Below are 21,153 nucleotides of genomic sequence, written 5' to 3'. Positions count from 1 at the left end.
ATGTTAGTCTATGTGTTTAAGAAGGTGTGTTAGATTTTATTGGTAGAGGAATTGAGTTTCGGAGCCCTGAGGTCATGTTGCAGTTGTACAAAACTCTGGTGCGGCCGCATTTGGAGTATTGCGTGCAGTTCTGGTTGCCACATTATAGGAAGGATGTGGAAGCATTGGGAAGGGTACAGAGGAGATTTACAAGGTTGTTGCCTGGTATGGAGGGAAGATCTTACGAGGAAAGGCTGAGGGACTTGAGGCTGTTTTCGTTAGAGAGAAGAAGGTTAAGAGGTGACTTAATTGAGGCATACAAGATGATCAGAGAATTAGATAGGGTGGACAGTGAGAGCCTTTTTCCTCGCATGGTGATGTCCAGCACGAGGGGACATAGCTTTAAATTGAGGGGAGATAGATATAGGACAGATGTCAGAGGTAGGTTCTTTACTCAGAGAGTAGTAAGGGTGTGGAATGCCCTGCCTGCAACAGTAGTGGACTCGCCAACACTAAACGCATTCAAATGGTCATTGGATAGGGATGTGGACGATAAGGGAATAGTGTAGATGGGCTTTAGAGGGGTTTCACAGGTCGGCGCAACATTGAGGGCCGAAGGGCCTGTACTGCGCTGTAATGTTCTATGTTCTATGTTCTATGTACCCGTGAAAAAGGGGGCGCAAATCCACCATGAGGTTGAGTGTGTAAAAATGGTGTCGCAATCAACCAAGAAACACGTTTTGGATGGCAGCCATTCTGCGTGCGCCCACTGGAACCCTGCACATGCGCGCTTCATGAAAAAATGCAAGACGGATGAAAGTCATTCTGCACGTCCGCGAAGGTGCGTCGTGTGTCACAACGGCAACGTCATGACGTATTATAGATGTGGAACCGCCCACTTAAAGAGGAAATGTCCAGCAAATGGAAAAAAATGTTCTAAATGTGGCAAACTTAATCATTTTGTTGCGCAGTGCAGATCTTCGCTCCATTAAAACAGAACTATAGGCAGATTAATGTTCCGAGTGTCGAATCAACAGAGAACAAAGACAAAGAGAACTTTTCATCAGATAATGACAATTACTCACTGGAGAATACCTTTTTCGTTGGCATCATAGAAAAGTATGAGGAAACTAATGAAACAACAAGCAATCCCCAGCAAATTAATTCAGTAAACATTAATAATGAATGGAACACAGTCGTTCAAGTTAACAATTGCCCAATTTTGTTTAAACTTGACACTGGGGCTTCAGCAAATCTGCTTTCAAGACTGGATCTCAGCAACGTTCAAGATGAACCTGAGATACTTCCAGCAGCCTGCAGACTGAAGGACTATGACGGCAACATGATCTTTTCAATAGGGTCATGCCATTTAAAAGTCTCCAATAAACAAATTGACAAAATTTTAAGATTTGAGATTGTCAACAATGACAAATCTTCATTTCTACGTTCACAAGCATGTAAAGAATTGCAGCTAGTTCAGCGTATTTATACAGCGATTGAATATAAACCAACATTGGATGATGATGTCCAGTGCATCTCGGATCAATATCCTGTTGTTTTCAGAGGCATGGGCACACCACCGGTCCAGTGTAAAATCCTACTAAGGAAGGATGCCAAGCCAGGAGTACATTCGCCTAGGAGAATTCCTACTCCTTTGCGAGAGAGGTTTAAGCAAAAACTCAACCAACTTCAAAACCAAGGGATAATTTCACGAGTCACTTTATAGGAGATACCATTTCTCATCATGGTGTACAACCTGGTGATGAAAAAATTACAGCTATTCAGAACATGAAGAGACCAGAAGGCAAAAAGGCTGTCCTCAGATTTTTAGGTTTCATCAACTTTCTACGCAAGTTTGGGCAGCACGGTGGCACAGTGGGTTAGCTCTGTTGCCTCATGGCGCCGAGGTCCCAGGGTCGATCCCAGCTCTGGGTCACTGTCCGTGTGGAGTTTGTACATTCTCCCCGTGTTTGCGTGGGTTTCACCCCCACAACACAAAGATCAGTAGCATAGTGGTTAGCACAACTGCTTCACAGCTCACTGTGTGAGTGGGTTTCGTCCGGGTGCTCCGGTTTCCTCCCACAGTCCAAAGATGTGCAGGTTAGGTGGATTGGCCATGCTAAATTGCCCTTAGTGTCCAAAATTGCCCTTAGTGTTGGGTGGGGTTACTGGGTTATGGGGATAGGGTGGAGATGTGGGCCTGGATAGGGTGCTCTTTCCAAGAGCCGGTGCAGACTCGATGGGCCAAATGGCCTTCTGTATTGTAAATTCTATGGTATGTGCAGGGTAGGTGGATTGGCCATGCTAAATTGACCCTTAATTGGAAAAAATGAATTGGGTATTCTAAATTTATATTTTAAAAAACTTTCTAGGCAAGTTCATCTCCAACTTTTCAGCAAGAACAACAGCTTTAAGAAACTTAATAAAAAGGTCTACACCTTTTGAATGGACAGAGGACCATCAGAAATAGTGTCAAGATTTGAAAACTCAACTCATGACAGCATCAATACTCGCTTTCTTTGATCCTAAAAGAGCAACCAAAATATCCACTGATGTAAATCAGAGTGGGATAGGCACAGTTCTCCTACAAAGAGATGACAACTCATAGTGAATTCCTGTAGCATGTGCTTCAAGAGCAATGAGTGACGGAATGCAGATATGCCCAAATTGAGAACGAATGTTTAGGTCCATCAACAGGAATACTCAAATTCCATGATCATGTCTATGGGCTTCCAACCTTCATAGTTGAGACAGATCACAGACTGTTAGTCCACATTATCGACAAGGATCTCAATGATGTGGCGCCAAGACTTCAAAGGATAATGATGAAACTACGACGGATGATTTCAACCTAATCTATACGCCTGGGAAAGATTTAATTATTGTGGATACTCTTTCACGCTCCATCACATTGGTCAGTCAACCATTTGAATTTATGCGTGATGTTGAGGCTGAGACACAACTCTGTGCAGAAAACCTACCGGCATCAGATCAGATGTTGAATTTAATCAAGACAGAAACAAAGAAGGACGCAACACTTCAAAGGGTCATTCACTGTCTTCAAAATGGGTGGCTGAAGGGGCAATGTCCTCAGTACAGGAACGTTCAGTCCGATTTAACAATCGTCGATAGTCTACTCTTGAGACTCGACTGAATTGTAATTCCACAATGTCTTTGTTCCACTATACTTGAACAGATTCTTGAGGAACACCTCGGGATCAAGAAGTGTAAACGACGAGCAAGACAGGCAATCTACTGGCCGGGAATAAATAGGGACATTACTGACATGGTTATTACCTGCAAAACTTGTCAAAAACACCAACCTGTGCAATGCAAGGAGACTCTGCAACAACACAAATTAGTTACTGCTCCTTGGGCCAAAGTAGGAATTGACCTATTTCATTTGACTGGTCGAGACTAAGTTTTAATTATTGATTACTACTTAATTTCCCAGAAGTAATTAACTACACTTAACTTCACTGATGGCTACACACACAGTATTTTACCACTTTGTTCCCAACTACCTTTGTTTCCTGAACCCTGAGACGCACCTTTGTTCCCAAAATATTATATAACTCCATGAGCTAAATCCAGCAGATAATTATCACGCTTAAGTTATTTGTCCACGCTTGGGAAACCTGTCATCAGTTTCAGCGAAGACATAATCTCAGTGTGAAGGGCTGCATAGTGGCACAGTAGTATGGATATATCATTCTTTCCCTTTGATGTTACCCACCATGTGGACCTGGCTTTTAGCATATAAGTGCCAATTCCCTTATCTCTCCACTTCGAAGTTACCTCTTCTACCCTCCATTATTTCCCTCTCCACATAGATGAACACTTGCTTTTCTTAATGGTACACTAGTTTGCAAATCAAAACACCCCTTCAGACAGCTGCCAATTCATCTTATCAAGTCATCTTTTTATTTTATCCCAATTTCATTTTTTAATCTTAATTTTACCCAGTTCTTTTTTTTTTCTTTTCTTAAAATTTAGAGTACCCAATTATCTTTTTTCCAATTAAGGGGCAATTTAGCGTGACCAATCCACCTAACCTGTATATTTTTGGGTTGGGTGGGGGGAGCGAAACCTGCACAAACAGGGCTGGAATGTAAGAACTCCACACGGACCGTGACCCAGAGCCGGGATTCGAGCCTGGGACCTCGGCGTTGTGAGGCAGCAGTGATAACCACTGTGCCACCGTGCTGCCTTTCCCCAGTTCCTAACAGCCAGCATTGTTTGCATTAGATTTCAGTTTGGCTCAGTATGTAGCAGTCTCAGTAAATGAACCAGAATATCGTGCTTTCCTACAACAGTGACGACATTTCAAATGAGCTCATTGGCTGTGAGGTGCTTTGAGACCACCTAATGGTCATGGCAGACATGGTACAAATGCTAATCTTTTTCATGCCCCACCTCATAGATATGATGCTAGGCTGACACTTTAGTGCCAGTACTGAGGGTGTACTGCATTTCTGAGGCATTAAACAAAGGCCTTCCTCTACATATAATGTTGGATGTAACATATTCCATCCACCATTTTCTCAGTGCCCTAGCTGATATTTATGCCACAACCAACAGCACCAAACACACAGAGCAACTCTGTTCCTGGAATATTGTTTTAAACAAATTAGCTGCTGCATTTGCCTATCTTTTTTTCCCTTAATTTAGAGTACCCAATTTTTTTTTTCCAATTAAGGAGCAATTTAGCATGGCCAATCCACCTAACCAGGGGCTGGTTTAGCTCACTGAGCTAAATCGCTGGCTTTTAAAGCAGACCAAGCAGGCCAGCAGCACGGTTCGATTCCTGTACCAGCCTCCCTGGACAGGCGCCGGAATGTGGCTACTAGGGGCTTTTCACAGTAACTTCACTGAAGCCTACTCATGACAATAAAGCGATTTTCATTTTCATCTTTGGGTTGGGGGTGGGGGGGTGAAACCTACGTAGACATGAGGAGAATGTGCAAACTTTACATGGACAGTGCCGTAGGCAGCAGTGATAACCACTGTGCCATGTGCCGCCTCATGTATTTGCCTATCTAATAATAGTGCATACTTTGCATTTTCTAAGAGGTTAAAGCCCTCTATAAAAAGCCAATTTCCTTCCTTTTTTTGTTCAAAATTTGGCTGCTGGACTGATTTGTACGGTTGGGGTGGGTGTTGAAATGGGCTAATGACGGAAGGATGTGTGGATTTTTCGGTCATCAATTTATTGACCTGAAAATGTCCCTTTAATTATCTTGGCCTCCAGTGCGATCCCATGATACAACCACTAGGTGTCACTGCAGCCTATGGACATGGCATATTCTCCGGCATTATTGGACTAATGATACAAACGAAGATCTGGATGCCTTGTGGAATGGAATGTTCTCAGGAAACATATGTAGATGAGAAAGATCATCAGCGCTGTCCAGAAATCTTTTTTCCGTCCATCATTGAAGCAATCAGCTTTGTTCTTAAATGATACTACTGTTGGATTGGATTTGTTTATTGTCACGTGTACCGAGGTACAGTGAAAAGTATTTTTCTGCGAGTAGCTTGCAGATGATTACATTAGAACATACAGTGCAGAAGGAGGCCATTCAGCCCATCGAGTCTGCACTGGCCCACTTAAGCCATTCATCTCCGCCCTATCCCCGCAACCCAACAACCCCTCCTAACCATTTTGGACACTAAGGGCAATTTATCATGGCCAATCCACTTAACCTGCACCTCTTTGGACTGTGGGAGGAAACCGGAGCACCCGGAGGAAACCCACGCAGACACTGGGAGGACGTGCAGACTCCGCACAGACAGTGACCCAACGGTGAATCGAACCTGGGACCCAGGCGTTGTGAAGCCACTGTGCTTTCCACTTGGGCTTCCGTGCTGCCACAAGTACATGAAAAGAAAAGAAATGAAAATACATAATAGGGCAACGCAAGGTATACAATGTAACTAGATAACACTGGCATCGGCTGAAGTATACAGGAATGTAGTGTCTATCAATCTATTCATTCCAGTTGTTGATCAGTATTTAGTACAACCGCAATAACATGTAGTTATGGCCCCTTTAATGTAGGGGGAGTAAAGTGTTGTGAAGCATTTCGCAGAGATAAGGTAAAGAGCAGACACCAAGCAAAAGAAGGTAGGATTAAAGGAAGCACAGAGAATAGGAGGAAGAGTCGGCCATTCGACCCCTCGAGCCTGCTCCGCTATTCAATTTGATCATGGCTGATCATCTACCTCAATGCCAATCTCTCGCTCTCTTCCCATACCCTCGCGACTTTAGTGTCTACAAATTTATCTATTTCCTTTATCATTCTATTCAGTGACTTGGAGCGCAATCTACCGACCTCGTTATGCCCGAACAGCGGCGTGATGCGGCCGGTAGTTGCCGGGAGATCCCACTTCCAAGATCCACCAAGTTGACCATGCCACGCAAGATCTTAGGCGCTATCGTGAGAGGACGTGATCTAAATCCCACCCATTGTGGACGGGATCACTATCTAGAAAATCTGCATATTAGAATGAGACAGCTTGTTTCACTAATACAGTAGCACAGTGGTTAGCATGGTTGCTTCACAGTCCGAGGGCCCCAATTTCAATTCCCAGCTTGGGTCACTGTCTGTGCGGAGTCTGCACTTTCCCCCTGTGTCTGTGTGGGTTTCCTCCGGGTGTTCCGGTTTCCTCCCACAAGTCCAGAAAGACATGCTGTTAGGTAATTTGGACATTCTGAATTCTCCACAAGACCATAAGACATAGGAGCAGAATTAGGCCACTCGGCCCATCGAGTGTGCTCCGCCATTCAATCATGGCTGATATTTTCTCATCCCAATTCTCCTGCCTTCTCCCCATAACCCCTGATGCCCTTATTAATCAAGAATCTATCTATCTATCAAACGGGATTATTATTTAAACAATAAAATATTAAAGCATGCCGCTGTGCAGAGACCTGGGTGTGCTAGTGCATGAGTCAGAGAAAGTTGGTTTACAGGTGCAACAGGTGATTAAGAAGGCAAATGGAATTTTGTCCTTCATTGTTAGAGGGTTGGAGTTTAAGACTAGGGAGTTTGTGTTGCAATTGTATAAGGTGTTAGTGAGGCCACACCTGGAGTATTGTGCTCAGTTTTGGTCTCCTGGCATTGTATGTACTGGCACTGGAGGGTGTGCAGAGGAGATTTACTAGGTTAATCCCAGAGCTGAAGGGGTTGGATTATGAGGAGAGGTTGAGTAGACTGGGACTGTACTAGTTGGAATTTAGAAGGATGAGGGGGGATCTTATAGAAACATTTAAAATTATGAAGGGAATAGATAGGATAGATGCGGGCAGCTGGTTTCCACTGGCGGGTGAAAGCAGAACTAGGGGCATAGCCTCAAAATAAGGGGAAGTAGATTTAGGACTGAGTTTAGGAGGAACTTCTTCACCCAAAGGGTTGTGAATCTATGGAATTCCTTGCCCAGTGAATCAGTTGAGGCTCCTTCATTAAATGTTTTTAAGGTAAAGATAGATAGTTTTTTGAAGAATAAAGGGATTAAGGGTTATGGTGTTCGGGCCAGAAAGTGGAGCTGAGTCCACAAAATATCAGCCATGATCTAATTGAATGGCGGAGCAGGCTCGAGGGGCCAGATGGCCTACTCCAGCTCCTAGTTCTTATGTTCTTATCTCTGCCTTAAAGACACTCAGTCTGAGATCGTGTCCTCTGGTTCTAGTTTTTCTAGTTTTGGTTCTCATTCTGGTTCTAGAATTCTCCCTCAGTGTACTTGAACAGGCAGCAGAATATGGCGACTAGGGGCTTTTCACAGCAACTTCATTGCAGTGTTAATGTAAGCCTACTAGTGACAATAACGATTATTATTCAATATGTGCTCGTTTGATCTACTAAGGCCCCGGGATCTAACCCCTTTGCCTTGAAGACCTCAGGTGAATGCTGTTTAGTGCTGAGCTCCACAAAATGGGGACCAGACGGAATGGCACTTGGGGGTGTCTCCCAGGGCATCGGAGGCCCCCAGGTAGTTGCCCTCTGGGCACAGTGGCACCCTGGCACTGCCAGCTGGCAGGGGCAGTGCCAAGCTGGCATTGGGCCTGGGTGTGACTTGTCCATGTGGGCTGTGGGTGGAGTCGATGTCCCCTTATCGGTGAGTTGGGTGGGATTTGGGTGTCAAGAAATCGGGATGCCAATTAAAAATGGCAACCTGATGACTTCCTGTACTGAGGTGTTCCAGTGTGCGGAGCTCCTCAGTCCAGGAAATGGGACTAAGTTTGGCCTTGGCGGGGTGTCACCTGCTGAGGCCCCAGATTGCAACAAAGTCCTGATAGATAACGTGGTGTTTCTCGGCGCTGTGAGCACTGAAAAACATCCGGCGAAGCAGGCTCATCACAGGACATTGTTGCAATTTGGTTAGATCGCGCCCTTGACCTCCACAATCTTCTGTGGCAGAGAATTCCTCAGGTTCAGCTCCTTCTGAGTGAAGAAATTGTTCCTCGTCAGTACTTCCGCATATCCTGAGACTGACCCCTTGTCATCTGTTGTAATGTAGGAAACACGGCTGCTATTGTGAACTCAGAAAATCCCACATTTTTCATTTATGGTGACTGAGGGGTAAATATTGTCCAGGACAGTGGGGAGAACACTCCTGTTCTTTTTTTTAAAATTTAGAGTACCCAACTCTCTTTTCCCAATTAAGGGGCAATTTAGCATGGCCAATCTATCTATCCTGCACATCTTTAGATTTGTGGGGTTGAGACCCAAATAGACACGGGAAGAATGTGCCAACTCCACACGGACAGTGACCCGGGGCTGGGATCGAACACGGATCCTCGACACTGTGAAGCAGCAGTGATAAACCACTGCACCGCCATGCTGCCCCCGCTCTTCTTAAAATAGTGCCATGCAATCTTTCTGGTCCACCTGAGGGAGCAAGCAGAATTTTGGTTAAAAATTTGATTTTAATTATGATCCCCACAATCATGAAGCGCTCTCCATTAGAATTGTGTAAAGCATTAGTTTAAAAGTTGTGCTCAACTATGGCGCTAGGACCTGGGTTCAAGTCCCGGCCCTGGGTCACTGGCCATGTGGAGTTTGCATATTCTCCCTGTGTCTGTGTGGGTTTCACCCCCACAACCCAAAAAGATGCGCTGGGAAGGTGAATTGACCACACTAAATTGCCCCTTAATTGGGAAAAAAAGAATTAGGTACTCTAAATTTATTTTTTAAAGCCTCTGGAGTAGAGGTAGTAGCTGCATCCTTCTGATTTGCAGAGAAAAATCCTCTGCACTGGAGACGAGGGTGACGCCAGTCTTATCGACTTGTGCTAGTGACAAGGATTTGTTTTATGTGTGTGTATATGTGTGTGTGTATGTATGTGTGTGTGTATAAATGGGGCTGGTTTAGCTCAGTGGGCTAGACAGCTGGTTTGTAATACAGAACAAAGCCAGCAGTGCGGGTTCAGTGCGGCTTACCTGAACAGGCACCGGAATGTGGCGACTAGGGGCTTTTCACAGTAACTTCATACTTGTGACAATAAAAGATTATTATTATGTATGTGTGTGTGTCTGCAGTGCAGCAGCTTGAGATTTTTAAGGCACTTTCTTCCTGCCCACAGCTGGGGTGCGACCCGAGAATCCAGCTGCAGTGACACTGGCGAACTCCATTGCAACGTTCGAGGGTGTGGAGCTAGCGGGGCTGTATGCACATTGTGGGAATTCCTACCATGCGACTGGAGTGCAGGAGATCCAGGCAGTGGCCCAGGAAACCACCACGGCCATACTGGAATTTATGGAGCGGTATGAGTATTTTGTTTTGAAAATAAGCTTATACTTTTTTCCATTTGGGGAGTCAGAGGAAGGAAAGCAGCAGATAATGTGTGGTGAATATAATATACATGTATATATGATAATTCACACTGTCTTTGTAAGCGCAGTAGCGCTATCCTACCACTAGGGGGAGTAGCTCTGGGAGTACTCTGGAACTTGTACTGGGCTCCACCCTTGGCTCCGGCCACGACTCCTCCCCCTAGTGCCGCTGTATAAATACCCTTGTCCAGAGTCAGCCTGAGTTCACTAAGAGTTCATCAACGGGTAACAGGCTGGCTCTGAAGTAAGTCGATTAAAGCCTCGATTCATATCGGAAACACGTGTCTGGTGAATTGATGGTTCCATCATAATGTAACCAGTTAATCCAAGGTATCGGCTGCAGCTCAGTTGGCTGAATCTTACCAAAGTCAGAATATCCTGGGCTAAAGCCCCACTCCAGAGGCTTGAGAAGAAAATGCAGGCTCGCACTCCAGTGCAATGCTGAGGGAGTGTTGCATTGTCAGATGTGCCATCCTTCAAATATAAAGTGTAAACCAAGTTCTTGTCTCTGTAAATGTAAAATATCCCATGTCACTAATTCCCAAAAGTACAGGGGCAGTTATCCCTGATGCCCTGGTTGTGTTTATGCCTCAGTCAACTCCCATAAAATACAGATTCTTTGGCCGTTATCACATTGTTGTTTGTGGGAGCTTGCTGTGCTCAAATTGGCACTGCATTTCCTTCATTACAACAGGCTACACTTCATTGGCTCTAAAGCACTTTAGAACATCCTGAATTCGTGACAGGCACTATATCAATGTCAAATATTGAGTACAAGGCTTTTGTATCAGTGAGCCACTTAAGAGCCGCAGTTGGAATCCACAATCCCGTTAATCCCACTCTATCCCTGAAACAAATCAATCTTGGCATTCCGAGAAAGGATTTTATCCCCCCATGGTGCGGCAGACCCTTCCAAACCTCCAGGCTCAGGAAGTTGAAAGGGAACAAACCTGCCAATCGGGAACATGAGCGAAAATAGGACTGGGGTTTTCATGGGTCACATTTGCAGGGCTCAGGGTCACACATATTGCAGTGTTTTAGTTTGGACAGTCCAGCATCAACAGCTTCTGTTCACTGGCTGTCTCTCCCCTCCTCTCCTGAAAACACAGAGTCATGAGAATTGGCAAGCTTTCCGACCTTATTTCATGTGCAAGTCTGGGCAAGGAGCACCAACAGGCAATTGGAGATCTGGGCAGGCACTCACCTGATTTTTCACCCAGTGTTCCCATGGGCAGATGGAATTGAGGAGGGGGGGGGGGGATAGAGATTTTCACTGTCGGAACTTTTTCAAATGCCACTCTTTTTTTAATAAATTTAAAATGTCCAATTATTTTTTTTCTCTAATTAAGGAGCAATTTAGCGTGGCCAACCCACCTACCCTGCTCATCTTTGGGCTGTAGGGGTGAGGCCCAGGCAGACATGGGGAGAATGTGCAGACTCCACACGGACAGTGATCCGGGGCCGGAGTCGAACCTGGGAGCTCGGCGCCGTGAGGCAGCAGTGCTAACCACTGCACCACCGTGCTGCCCACTAAAATGCATCCCTTAATATCTTTCCTCATTGACCCCTGCCCCCAAGGACAGAGCTCCAACTCTGCACCCTGGTGAGATTTTTTTAAAAAGGACTCCAGGTAATAACACAGTCTTTGAACTCGACCCCATCAAGCAGCGGGGAGGCGGGGGTGTTTGGGAGACTTGAGTGATGATGAAGGTCTGTGAACGTAAGGGAGGCCTGTAGCTGTTCTGCTAGATAATGGCTACTTCCAAAACGTGAATTGTTAAGTGTTTAACAGCCTCTCGTGCCACTTCCTTCTCCCACCCCCTTCCCCCGGGGGTCCTCATGTGCAATCAATTTATAACTGCGTGCAGATACTACAACCTTTAATTACTTTCTGCCTCTGATGTCTAACAAGGATCAGGTTACAAGCTTCAAGCAAGAGGAAAATCATCCAACCGACACTGCTATTATCTCCTTCTGTCTGACTTTACATCGTTAGTAGGATGGAGGGGGGAGCAGAGAGGAAATAGCAAAAAAAACACCTTTTACAAGGAGACAGATCAGGAAAATTCCAGGGTTATACATCTGGATCGTCCTGAGTTACAAGGTCACAAGACAATTAAAATGAGAGGGGCCATTTGGCCCACCTGAATATTCATCCAGAGACACTTGATGTGTCAGAAATATTGCGTCGTTCAGTTATCAAACTATTCCAGGGTTCCAATACTTGACCTAGCTGCTCATTGTTATGTTGGTTATATCTTTATGTTGATCGCTCTGTGCAATGAAGAATTTTCCTAAAATAGGCTTTTACTCATTTAAACCTGTGTCCCCTTGCCGTACTCTGAAAATTTAATATTCTGGATTGACCTTTTCCATTCCCTCAGCCCTATTGCATCCCTCAATGAGATTACATCTTTCACATCCTTTCCAGGCTGTACTGCCCAAATTGCTACAATTAATCCTCATAATTCAGATGGGAATCAAACTTCTGGCTCTTCTGTGCATTATTTCCAACAGTTAATGTTTCCCTTGCTCTTCGATAACTAGACTGAACACTGCGCTTAAGGTGTGGTCACTCTTGTAGGAAACAAGGGAGTCAATTTCCACATAATGAAGTCCCACAAATAGAAATGTGACATCGCTGAAAAAACCATTTTGTCAAAGCTTCACATCTTGCACTCATCAGGACAATCGTAAGAACACGTCAGGGGAACGAATAAGTCTATTCTGTATGAGAAGAAGGTGCTGATTGGTTGGCAAGTGAAGTCTGATTGGTAGAGACATCGCCATGGGGAATGCACTAGTTGATGGTGACTGACCGTTAACTGCCAAGCATTGTTTGAAATTTCAACCATGCAGCTTGACTGATGGGTCAAGGCATTGCCCTGTGGAATGAACCAGCGAATGTCAATCACTTTGTTAGCTGAAACAGGCACATTGTGTGCACATGTTCTTTCTGTCTACAAAAAACAGAGCCCTGTGTGTAAAATATGTGTAACTTACAATACGTGCAAATGCCCCACACTGTGTGATAATGTGATAATAACTGCCAATTTGTGTATCAGTTGTGTTCAATTATGTTTGGGTGGATGGCATTAATTGGGAGTTTCACTTGAGCACATATGAAGAGACAATTACTGAAACTGTGACGTGGCTGATTTAAGGATTGTAAGCTTGTAATGGAGCGGCATGGTCGCACAGTGGTTAGCAATGCTGCCTCACAGTGTTAGGGACCTGGGTTCAATTTTGCCCTTGGGTGACTGTGTGGATTTTGCACATTTTCCCCGTGGCTGTGTGGGTTTCCTCCAGGTGCAGCGATTTCCTCCCACACTCCAAAGAAATGCAGATTTGGTGGATTGGCCATGCTAAATTGCCCCATAATGTCTAAGGATGTATAGGTTACGTGGGATTATGGGGTTCCGATATGGGGGGAGGGGGGGATAGTAGTGGGCCTAGATAGGGTGCTCTTTCAGAGGGTCAGTGCAGACTCTTCTGCGCTGTGGAATTCTATGGGAACTCTGTAAATAAATGCAAGACTGATTAATAATATTTGGGTCCAGTATTAGCATAGAATCATAGAATCCCTACAGTGCAGGAGGAGGCCATTTGGCCCATTGAGTCTGCACCGACTCTCTGAAAGAGCCTACTACCTGGGCCCACTCCCCCACCCTAACCCCATAACCCCACCTCACCTTTTGGACACTGGGGCAGAACAGTGGCACAGTGGTTAGCACTGCTAACTCACAGTGCTGAGAAGGTTGGTAGGACATCGATTTAATATCTCAGGCAGAAGATGATACCACTGATAGTGTACTGCAGTAGGAAGGGAGTTGCTATGCTACAGCCAAGTTCAGAGTTCAAGTCTCTGGAATGGGGCTTGAAACTGCAACCTTATGCTGTAATTCGGGAGTGAGGGAGAGACACAGAATGCTACCACATAATCAAGGCTGACATCTCAAAGAAAACAGATAATGTAGTATGAAAACTCTGGGCTGGAGTACCAGCCTTTAATGAACATGGATACAGAACAATGACCAGTGCCTTGTCCAAAATGTGCTCATGTGTATAAATGTACTTCCCCATGGGGACATTTAGGACATAATTAATCACCTTTCCCTTCCCCCACTTACTGATGTCAACACCAAATGCTTGTTGTTTAGAGGGAGAATTTAGAGATCTTAATCGCCTGCTTGACTACTGGATGAGTGGTCAGAACTTGGACTGCAAGGGTGGCACGTGGTGCAGTGGTTAGCACTAGGACTATGGCACTGAGGACCCTGGTTCGAATCCTGGCCCTGGGTCACTGTCCGTGTGGAGTTTGCACATTCTCCCCGTGTCTGTGTGGGTTTCACCCCCACAACCCAAAGATATGGGGCGCGATTCTCCGCACTCACGACGGTGCGGAGAATAGCGGGGGTCGTAAATTTTTATGGCGACGCTGTTCCGACGCCCTCCCGCTATTCTCCGAACCCCGCAACATCTCGGAGTCGCCATTCCCGACAAACGCCTCCTTCACGCCCCAGACACGACCAGATTCGCCACTAATAGCCCCCCCCCCCCGCTATTCACCGGCCCGGATGGGCCGAAGTCCCGACGTCATCGCGCCCTGTTTGCATGGCGTGAAACACACCTGCTATTTAAGTTCGTCAACCAGTCGTGCTGGTTGACGACAGCTTGGAGGAGGTGAGCGCACCGCTCAGCGCACCGCTCAGCGCACCGCTCAGCGCACCGCTCGAGTCTGGCCACAACGGAGAAGGCATCCCCGAGAACGGGAATGGGGGTCCAGAGCGGGGGCAGTGGGGGAGACGGAGGGGGCAGTGGGGGAGACGGAGGGGGCAGTGGGGGAGACGGAGGGGGCAGTGGGGGAGACGGGGGGGGGGCAGTGGGGGAGACGGGGGGGCAGTGGGGGAGACGGAGGGGGCAGTGGGGGAGATGGAGGGGGCAGTGGGGGAGACGGAGGGGGCAGAGGGGGGGGAGTGGGGGAGACGGGGGGGGGGGAGTGGGGGAGACGGGGGGACGGGGGGGAGTGGGGGAATGGGGGAGACGGGGGGGAGTGGGAGAGACGGGGGGAGTGGGGGAGACGGAGGGGACGGGGGGGGAGTGGGGGAGTGGGGAGACGGGGGGGGGAGTGGGGGAGACGGAGGGGGGAGTGGGGGAGACGGAGGGGGGAGTGGGGGAGACGGGGGGGGGGAGTGGGGGAGACGGGGGGGGGAGTGGGAGTGGGGGGGGGGTTAGGTAGAGAGTGAGCGATGGAGCCGTCCAACCCCGTAACAAAATGTCTGCCACCATGCCATGGTGTGCCGGTCACGAGGACACGGCTGCTGGTTCCCCTGTGGCTTACGGCCACAGGCCACTGACGCACCCGTGAGGAGGACATAGTTTACTGGCCGTTGGATGCAGAAAGTGACCAGGGGTTAGGCTGACCGCGTGTCAGCAGCGCGACCAGGCCACCGGGACACACTGGTATCCCATGGCTGGCGGCTGCCGAGGCGTCGACTAACCTCCGTCTAACATGTCCCGTTTCTCTGCCTCCCACCACCCTTCTGTAGGTTAGCACGATGTCTGCGAACAGAACGGCTATGTTCTGCGCAGTGGTTGGGGCCGCTCTACTGCATTTGGAGATGCAGCAGCATCCACACCCACAACCCGCAGTGGATGCAGGGCCAGCTGCAGCAGCAGAGGGAAGGGCCGAGGAGTTGCCAGTCGTCGAGCAGCATGGGGGGGGAGGAGGAGGAGAAGGAGGAGGAGGAGGAGGAGGAAGAGGAAGAGGAGAGAGTGAGGGTGCAGCCACGGTGCCAGAGGCGACGACCAAAGCCGAGGGTGTGCCGTGTCCGGGTCTCTTTCCTAACAATGACAGACATCACCTGCAGGAGGAGACTCCGGCTGAGTAGGCAGACGGTGATACATATCTGCCACACCTCGCACCTCGCCCCACGTGGAATGGGGGGAGGATACGCGATCCCGGTTGCCATCAAGGTGACGGTCGCTCTTAACTTCTATGCTACCGGCTCCTTCCAGTCTCCGAGCGGGGACGTCTCCGGGATCTCCCAGTCATCGGTCCACAGATGTATCCGGGATGTGACCGACGCCCTCTATGCCATCGCGGACCGCTACATCACCTTTCCCGAGGACCAAGCAAGTCAAGACTCACGAGCTCGTGGATTTGCCAGCGTGGCCAGGATACCGAGGGTGCAGGGGGCAATCGATTGTGTTCACGTCCCCATGCGCCCGCCTGCAGGGGACAGGGATGTGTTCACAAACAGAAGGGGGACATACTCCATGAATATCCAGGTGGTATGCGACCCCCACATGAGGATCATGAACGTCTCTGCAAGGTTCCCAGGGAGTGTGCATGACTCCTACATACTGGCGCAGTCGTTCATCCCTGCGATGTTTGAGGGACGTCCCCCCCCGGCTGAGGGGCTGGTTGCTAGGCGACAGGGGTTATCCGCTGAGGTCTTGGCTGATGACGCCTATACGGAGGCCTCAGACCAATGCGGAAACACGATACAACGAGGCCCATGCAGCAACCAGGGGTGTGGTGGAGCGCTGCCTTGGCCTCCTGAAGATGAGATTCAGGTGCCTGGACCGCTCCGGAGGGGCCCTGCAGTATCAGCCCGACAGGGTCGCTCGCATTGTAGTGGTCTGCTGTGCGCTGCACAACATCGCGATGCAGAGGGGAGATGACCTGCTGCAGGAGGCGGAGGGAGAAGCCAGTGGCAGTGGTTCCAGCACAGAGGAGGAGGAGGAGGAGGAGGAGGAGGAGGAGAGGGAGGAGGAGGAGACTGATGGAGTGGCGGGCGCAGCACGCAGACACGACCCAGGTGCTGGTGATGTCCAGGAGGCGGCACGACAGACCCGGCGAGGACGGCGGGCACGCGACGCCTTGGTGGCAGCACGGTTCACGCATCGCATGTGACGTCCCCGCTGAACACCAAACCACCACCTGCATCGCTAGTCGTGCAGAGGATCAACACACAACTTCCACCACCACAACCCCCCCCACCCCCTCTCAGTGTACCCTGCTCCACTTCGACATCACCCTTACCACTGGGTCCAGACGGTATAAGAACATAAGAACTAGGAGCAGGAGTAGGCCATCTGGCCCCTCGAGCCTGCTCCGCCATTCAATTAGATCATGGCTGATCTTTTGTGGACTCAGCTCCACTTTCCGGCCCGAACACCATAACCCTTAATCCCTTTATTCTTCAAAAAACTATCTATCTTTACCTTAAAAACATGTAATGAAGGAGCCTCAACTGCTTCACTGGGCAAGGAATTCCATAGATTCACAACCCTTTGGGTGAAGAAGTTCCTCCTAAACTCAGTCCTAAATCTACTTCCCCTTATTTTGAGGCTATGTCCCCTAGTTCTGCTTTCACTCGCCAGTGGAAACAACCTGCCCGCATCTATCCTATCTATTCCCTTCATAATTTTAAATGTTTCTATAAGATCCCCCCTCATCCTTCTAAATTCCAACGAGTACAGTCCCAGTCTACGCAACCTCTCCTCATAATCCAACCCCTTCAGCTCTGGGATTAACCTAGTGAATCTCCTCTGCACACCCTCCAGCGCCAGTACGTCCTTTCTCAAGTAAGGAGACCAAAACTGAACACAATACTCCAGGTGTGGCCGCACTAACACCTTATACAATTGCAACATAACCTCCCTAGTCTTAAACTCCATCCCTCTAGCAATGAAGGACAAAATTCCATTTGCCTTCTTAATCACCTGTTGCACTTGTAAACCAACCTTCTGTGACTCATGCACTAGCACACCCAAGTCTCTCTGAACAGCGGCATGCTTTAATATTTTATCGTTTAAATAATAATCCCGTTTGCTGTTATTCCTACCAAAATGGATAACCTCACATTTGTCAACATTGTATTCCATCTGCCAGACCCGAGCCCATTCACTTAACCTATCCAAATCCCTCTGCAGACTTCCAGTATCCTCTGCACTTTTCGCTTTACCACTTATCTTAGTGTCATCTGCAAACTTGGACACATTGTCCTTGGTCCCCAACTCCAAATCATCAATGTAAATTGTGAACAATTGTGGGTCCAACACGGATCCCTGAGGGACACCACTAGCTACTGATTGCCAACCAGAGAAACACCCATTTATCCCAACTCTTTGCTTTCTATTAATTAACCAATCCTCTATCCATGCTACTACTTTACCCTTACTGCCATGCATCTTTATCTTATGCAGCAACCTTTTGTGTGGCACCTTGTCAAAGGCTTTCTGGAAATCCAGATATACCGCATCCATCGGCTCCCCGTTATCCCCGTATGTCCCCGTATGGTACAACATTGATGGCTGTGTCAGCGGGTGTGATCAGTGCCATGTGGAATGATGACAGCCCGCTCTGCGATGAGCTGTGAGCTCAGAATCGTTAGAGAGAGTCTGACCCATGGCAATAGCTGAACCATCCACCTTGGTGGCCGCTGAGATCGTCACTGACACTCCATCATGTGCCCGCGTGGGCTAGCTGTGGGAGGGGTGGGGGGGGGGGGGGCAGGGACTGCACACCCGGCACCGAAGTTTCACCACCCGTCACCCCCAGCGACACTCGGTCACCATCACAAATCCTGTGGCTGTGGAACAATCACAAGGTATTACAAGTAAGGTGGAACAGTGCGTTTAATGTTAACAATTATTTACAGGTGCCCTAGCCCCTACAACTAAACTGTGCCCTTCACCCGTGCCAACTTACTCAGTGTCTATCTTAGTTGCCTTACGGGCCCTACCACTACGTCTAAGTGACTCCCCAGATGATACAGCAGGAGTGGAGGAGGATTGCTGCGAATCGCCCCCCTCGACTCGTTTCTCCTTGGCCAAGCGTTTCCTGGGGCGACCCGGCCTTGATGGGCCAGGCTGCTCTGCGGGCGTCTCGGGTGACATTGTGCCACCCTGTTCTGCCTGCTGCCCACCCGATGCACCAGGGATGGGACGGGGGGAGGCCGAGAATTCCGGGACGTCCCGTGATGGACTTAATGGGACAGGCCCCGAAACCTCCTCCTCCCTCGGGGAGCCCGGTGGCCCCCGGGCCTCACTTTGGGACAGAGGTGCGAGCGGGGAGGTGCCCCGTCGCACCACCGACACCTGGCGCTGCCAGTTCTGGAGGCCTGCAACGGTATCCACCAGGATCCGAAGCTTTGCAGAGACAGAGTCCAGGGAGTTAGACATTCCCGCCAGGGACTGTGCGATCTCAACCTGTGTGTGCACGACGCCATCCAACACATGTGTCAGGCGGTTGATGCTCTCGGCGACTGACTGCTGCGATTGGCCAATGACCTGGTGAGACTGGGCTAAGGCCTGCTGGGCGCCGGCAATGTCGTTTTGCCTCTGGCACATTGCTGCCTATGAGAGGGCAACCCTGTCCAGGGCCGAGGATGAACCGTGCACATTAACCCCAATGCCTTGCATCACCTGACCCATTGCCTCCACCGCGGATGCCACCCGTGTGGTGTCGGACTGGGTCTCTGCCATGAGCGGCACCACTCCCTGCTTGTGGACGCGGTTCGACTCCTCTAACAGCGTCTGCAGAGCCAGGAAGGCAGCCCTCATCCTGTCGTTGTTTCCCTGGGTTTCTTGAGGCATCGGCTGTGCGGGTGGGTTGAGAAACTCCAGGAACTCCGAAAACGTCTGGGAGCCAGCTGCATCGTGGGCCTGGTCTGGCCTCCGCGAGTCCGGGCCCTCGGTTGCTCCGACCTCCACCTGCAGTACCTGCTCAGCTGTGATGTGCAAACCAGACTGTGACCCAGGAGACTCATCACTAAATAGGCCCGCCGGGGTGAGTGTCTGTGGGATGGTGGTTGGTGTGGGAGATAGCAGTGCCGCAAGCCCGATGTTTTCGCAATTTAGCCCCTCCTCAATGGTGTGGGGCCGCTCAGAGTCCGGAGGGTTATCCCTGGCCATTTCCGGGGGTTGTGTTCTCGCCACCCTCTGGGCGTCCTGCTCCGCAGATTGGGTTGGGGAGGATGGGACTCCCCGCTGATCGGGCACCCTCTGCCGTGCGGCCCCGGGTGAGGTGGCGGCAGATGCCTGTGTCCGTCTGCAGCCAGACAGCCCTGGTCGTTCGGCATCACGTCCTAGGGAAGAGAATGAGACGGGTTATTTAGATTTGCTCGGCAGGCCGCTGGACGGTCCCAATGGGCAGCGTGTGAAGGGACAGAGGATGGGGGAGGTGTCCAAGTGGGCAGGATGTGTGAAGGGACAGAGGATGGGGAGGTATCCCAGTGGGCAGGGTGTGTGAAGGGACAGAGGATGGGGGAGGTGCCCCAGTGGGCAGGGTGTGTGAAGGGACAGAGGATGGGGGAGGTGTCCAAGTGGGCAGGGTGTGTGAAGGGACAGAGGATGGGGGAGGTATCCCAGTGGGCAGGGTGTGGTCTGCGCGCCAAAACTTTTTTGCCTCCACAGGTAAGCACGGTAGCATGGTGGTTAGCATAAATGCTTCACAGCTCCAGGGTCCCAGGTTCGATTCCCGGCTGGGTCACTGTCTGTGCGGAGTCTGCACGTCCTCCCCGTGTGTGCGTGGGTTTCCTCCGGGTGCTCCGGTTTCCTCCCACGGTCCAAAGATGTGCAGGTTAGGTGGATTGGCCATGCTAAATTGCCCGTAGTGTCCTAAAAAGTAAGGTTAAGGGGGGGGTTGTTGGGTTACGGGTATAGGGTGGATACGTGGGTTTGAGTAGGGTGATCATTGCTCGGCACAACATCGAGGGCCGAAGGGCCTGTTCTGTGCTGTACTGTTCTATGTTCTATGTGTGTGAAGGGACAGAGGATGGGGGAGGTATCCCAGTGGGCAGGGTGTGTGAAGGGACAGAGGATGGGGGAGGTATCCAAGTGGGCAGGGTGTGTGAAGGGACAGAGGATGGGGGAGGTATCCCAGTGGGCAGGGTGTGTGAAGGGACAGAGGATGGGGGAGGGGTGGGTGTTTGTCAAGGAGGGTTGTCTCACTTGCTGCAGATCCGCCAACCTCGCATAGCGCGACATCCCGGGTGGCAGACCCCCCAACAAGGTCCAGTGCCCTCTGCTCAAAGGTGGTGAGGGGGTGCAGGTTGGGCGAACCCCCTCCAGTCTTGTGCCGCTCACAGTTGTTGTGAGCGGACTTGGCCTGTTGGGGGAGGGTACATAGGTAGATCATTACAATACGGCAGGTATCAGCAGTCCGTTCAGATACTGGCACAGTTTGGGGGTCAAGTTGTCATAAGACGATTGCATCTCTCCACGGGGCCAGAGCGCTGGGTCTGCGACAACTTTGTGAACCATCCTCAAATAACTCTGGCCCAATCCCCTTCCACCCCCCGTGCCAGGGGGGGGAGGTGGGTGATTAG

At 49.5% G+C, this 21,153-nt stretch overlaps 1 protein-coding gene across 2 annotated transcripts in view; it reads left to right on the top strand.

Annotated features, from left to right (window-relative positions):
- zgc:162816 (uncharacterized protein LOC571260 homolog) overlaps window positions 1-21,153 on the top strand; it is a 140,581-nt gene that overhangs the window by 62,854 nt on the left and 56,574 nt on the right. For both annotated transcript variants that reach the window (XM_038808924.1, XM_038808925.1), the window contains exon 4: window positions 9,565-9,745. In XM_038808924.1, the coding sequence (XP_038664852.1) occupies window positions 9,565-9,745 (181 nt within the window). The remainder of the gene's footprint in view (window positions 1-9,564; window positions 9,746-21,153) is intronic.

Source organism: Scyliorhinus canicula, chromosome 10, assembly GCF_902713615.1.
Source record: "Scyliorhinus canicula chromosome 10, sScyCan1.1, whole genome shotgun sequence".
Taxonomy (NCBI): Eukaryota; Metazoa; Chordata; class Chondrichthyes; order Carcharhiniformes; family Scyliorhinidae; genus Scyliorhinus; species Scyliorhinus canicula.
Note: the sequence above shows the minus strand (reverse complement) of the source record. Positions and strands in the feature narration are given on the sequence as shown.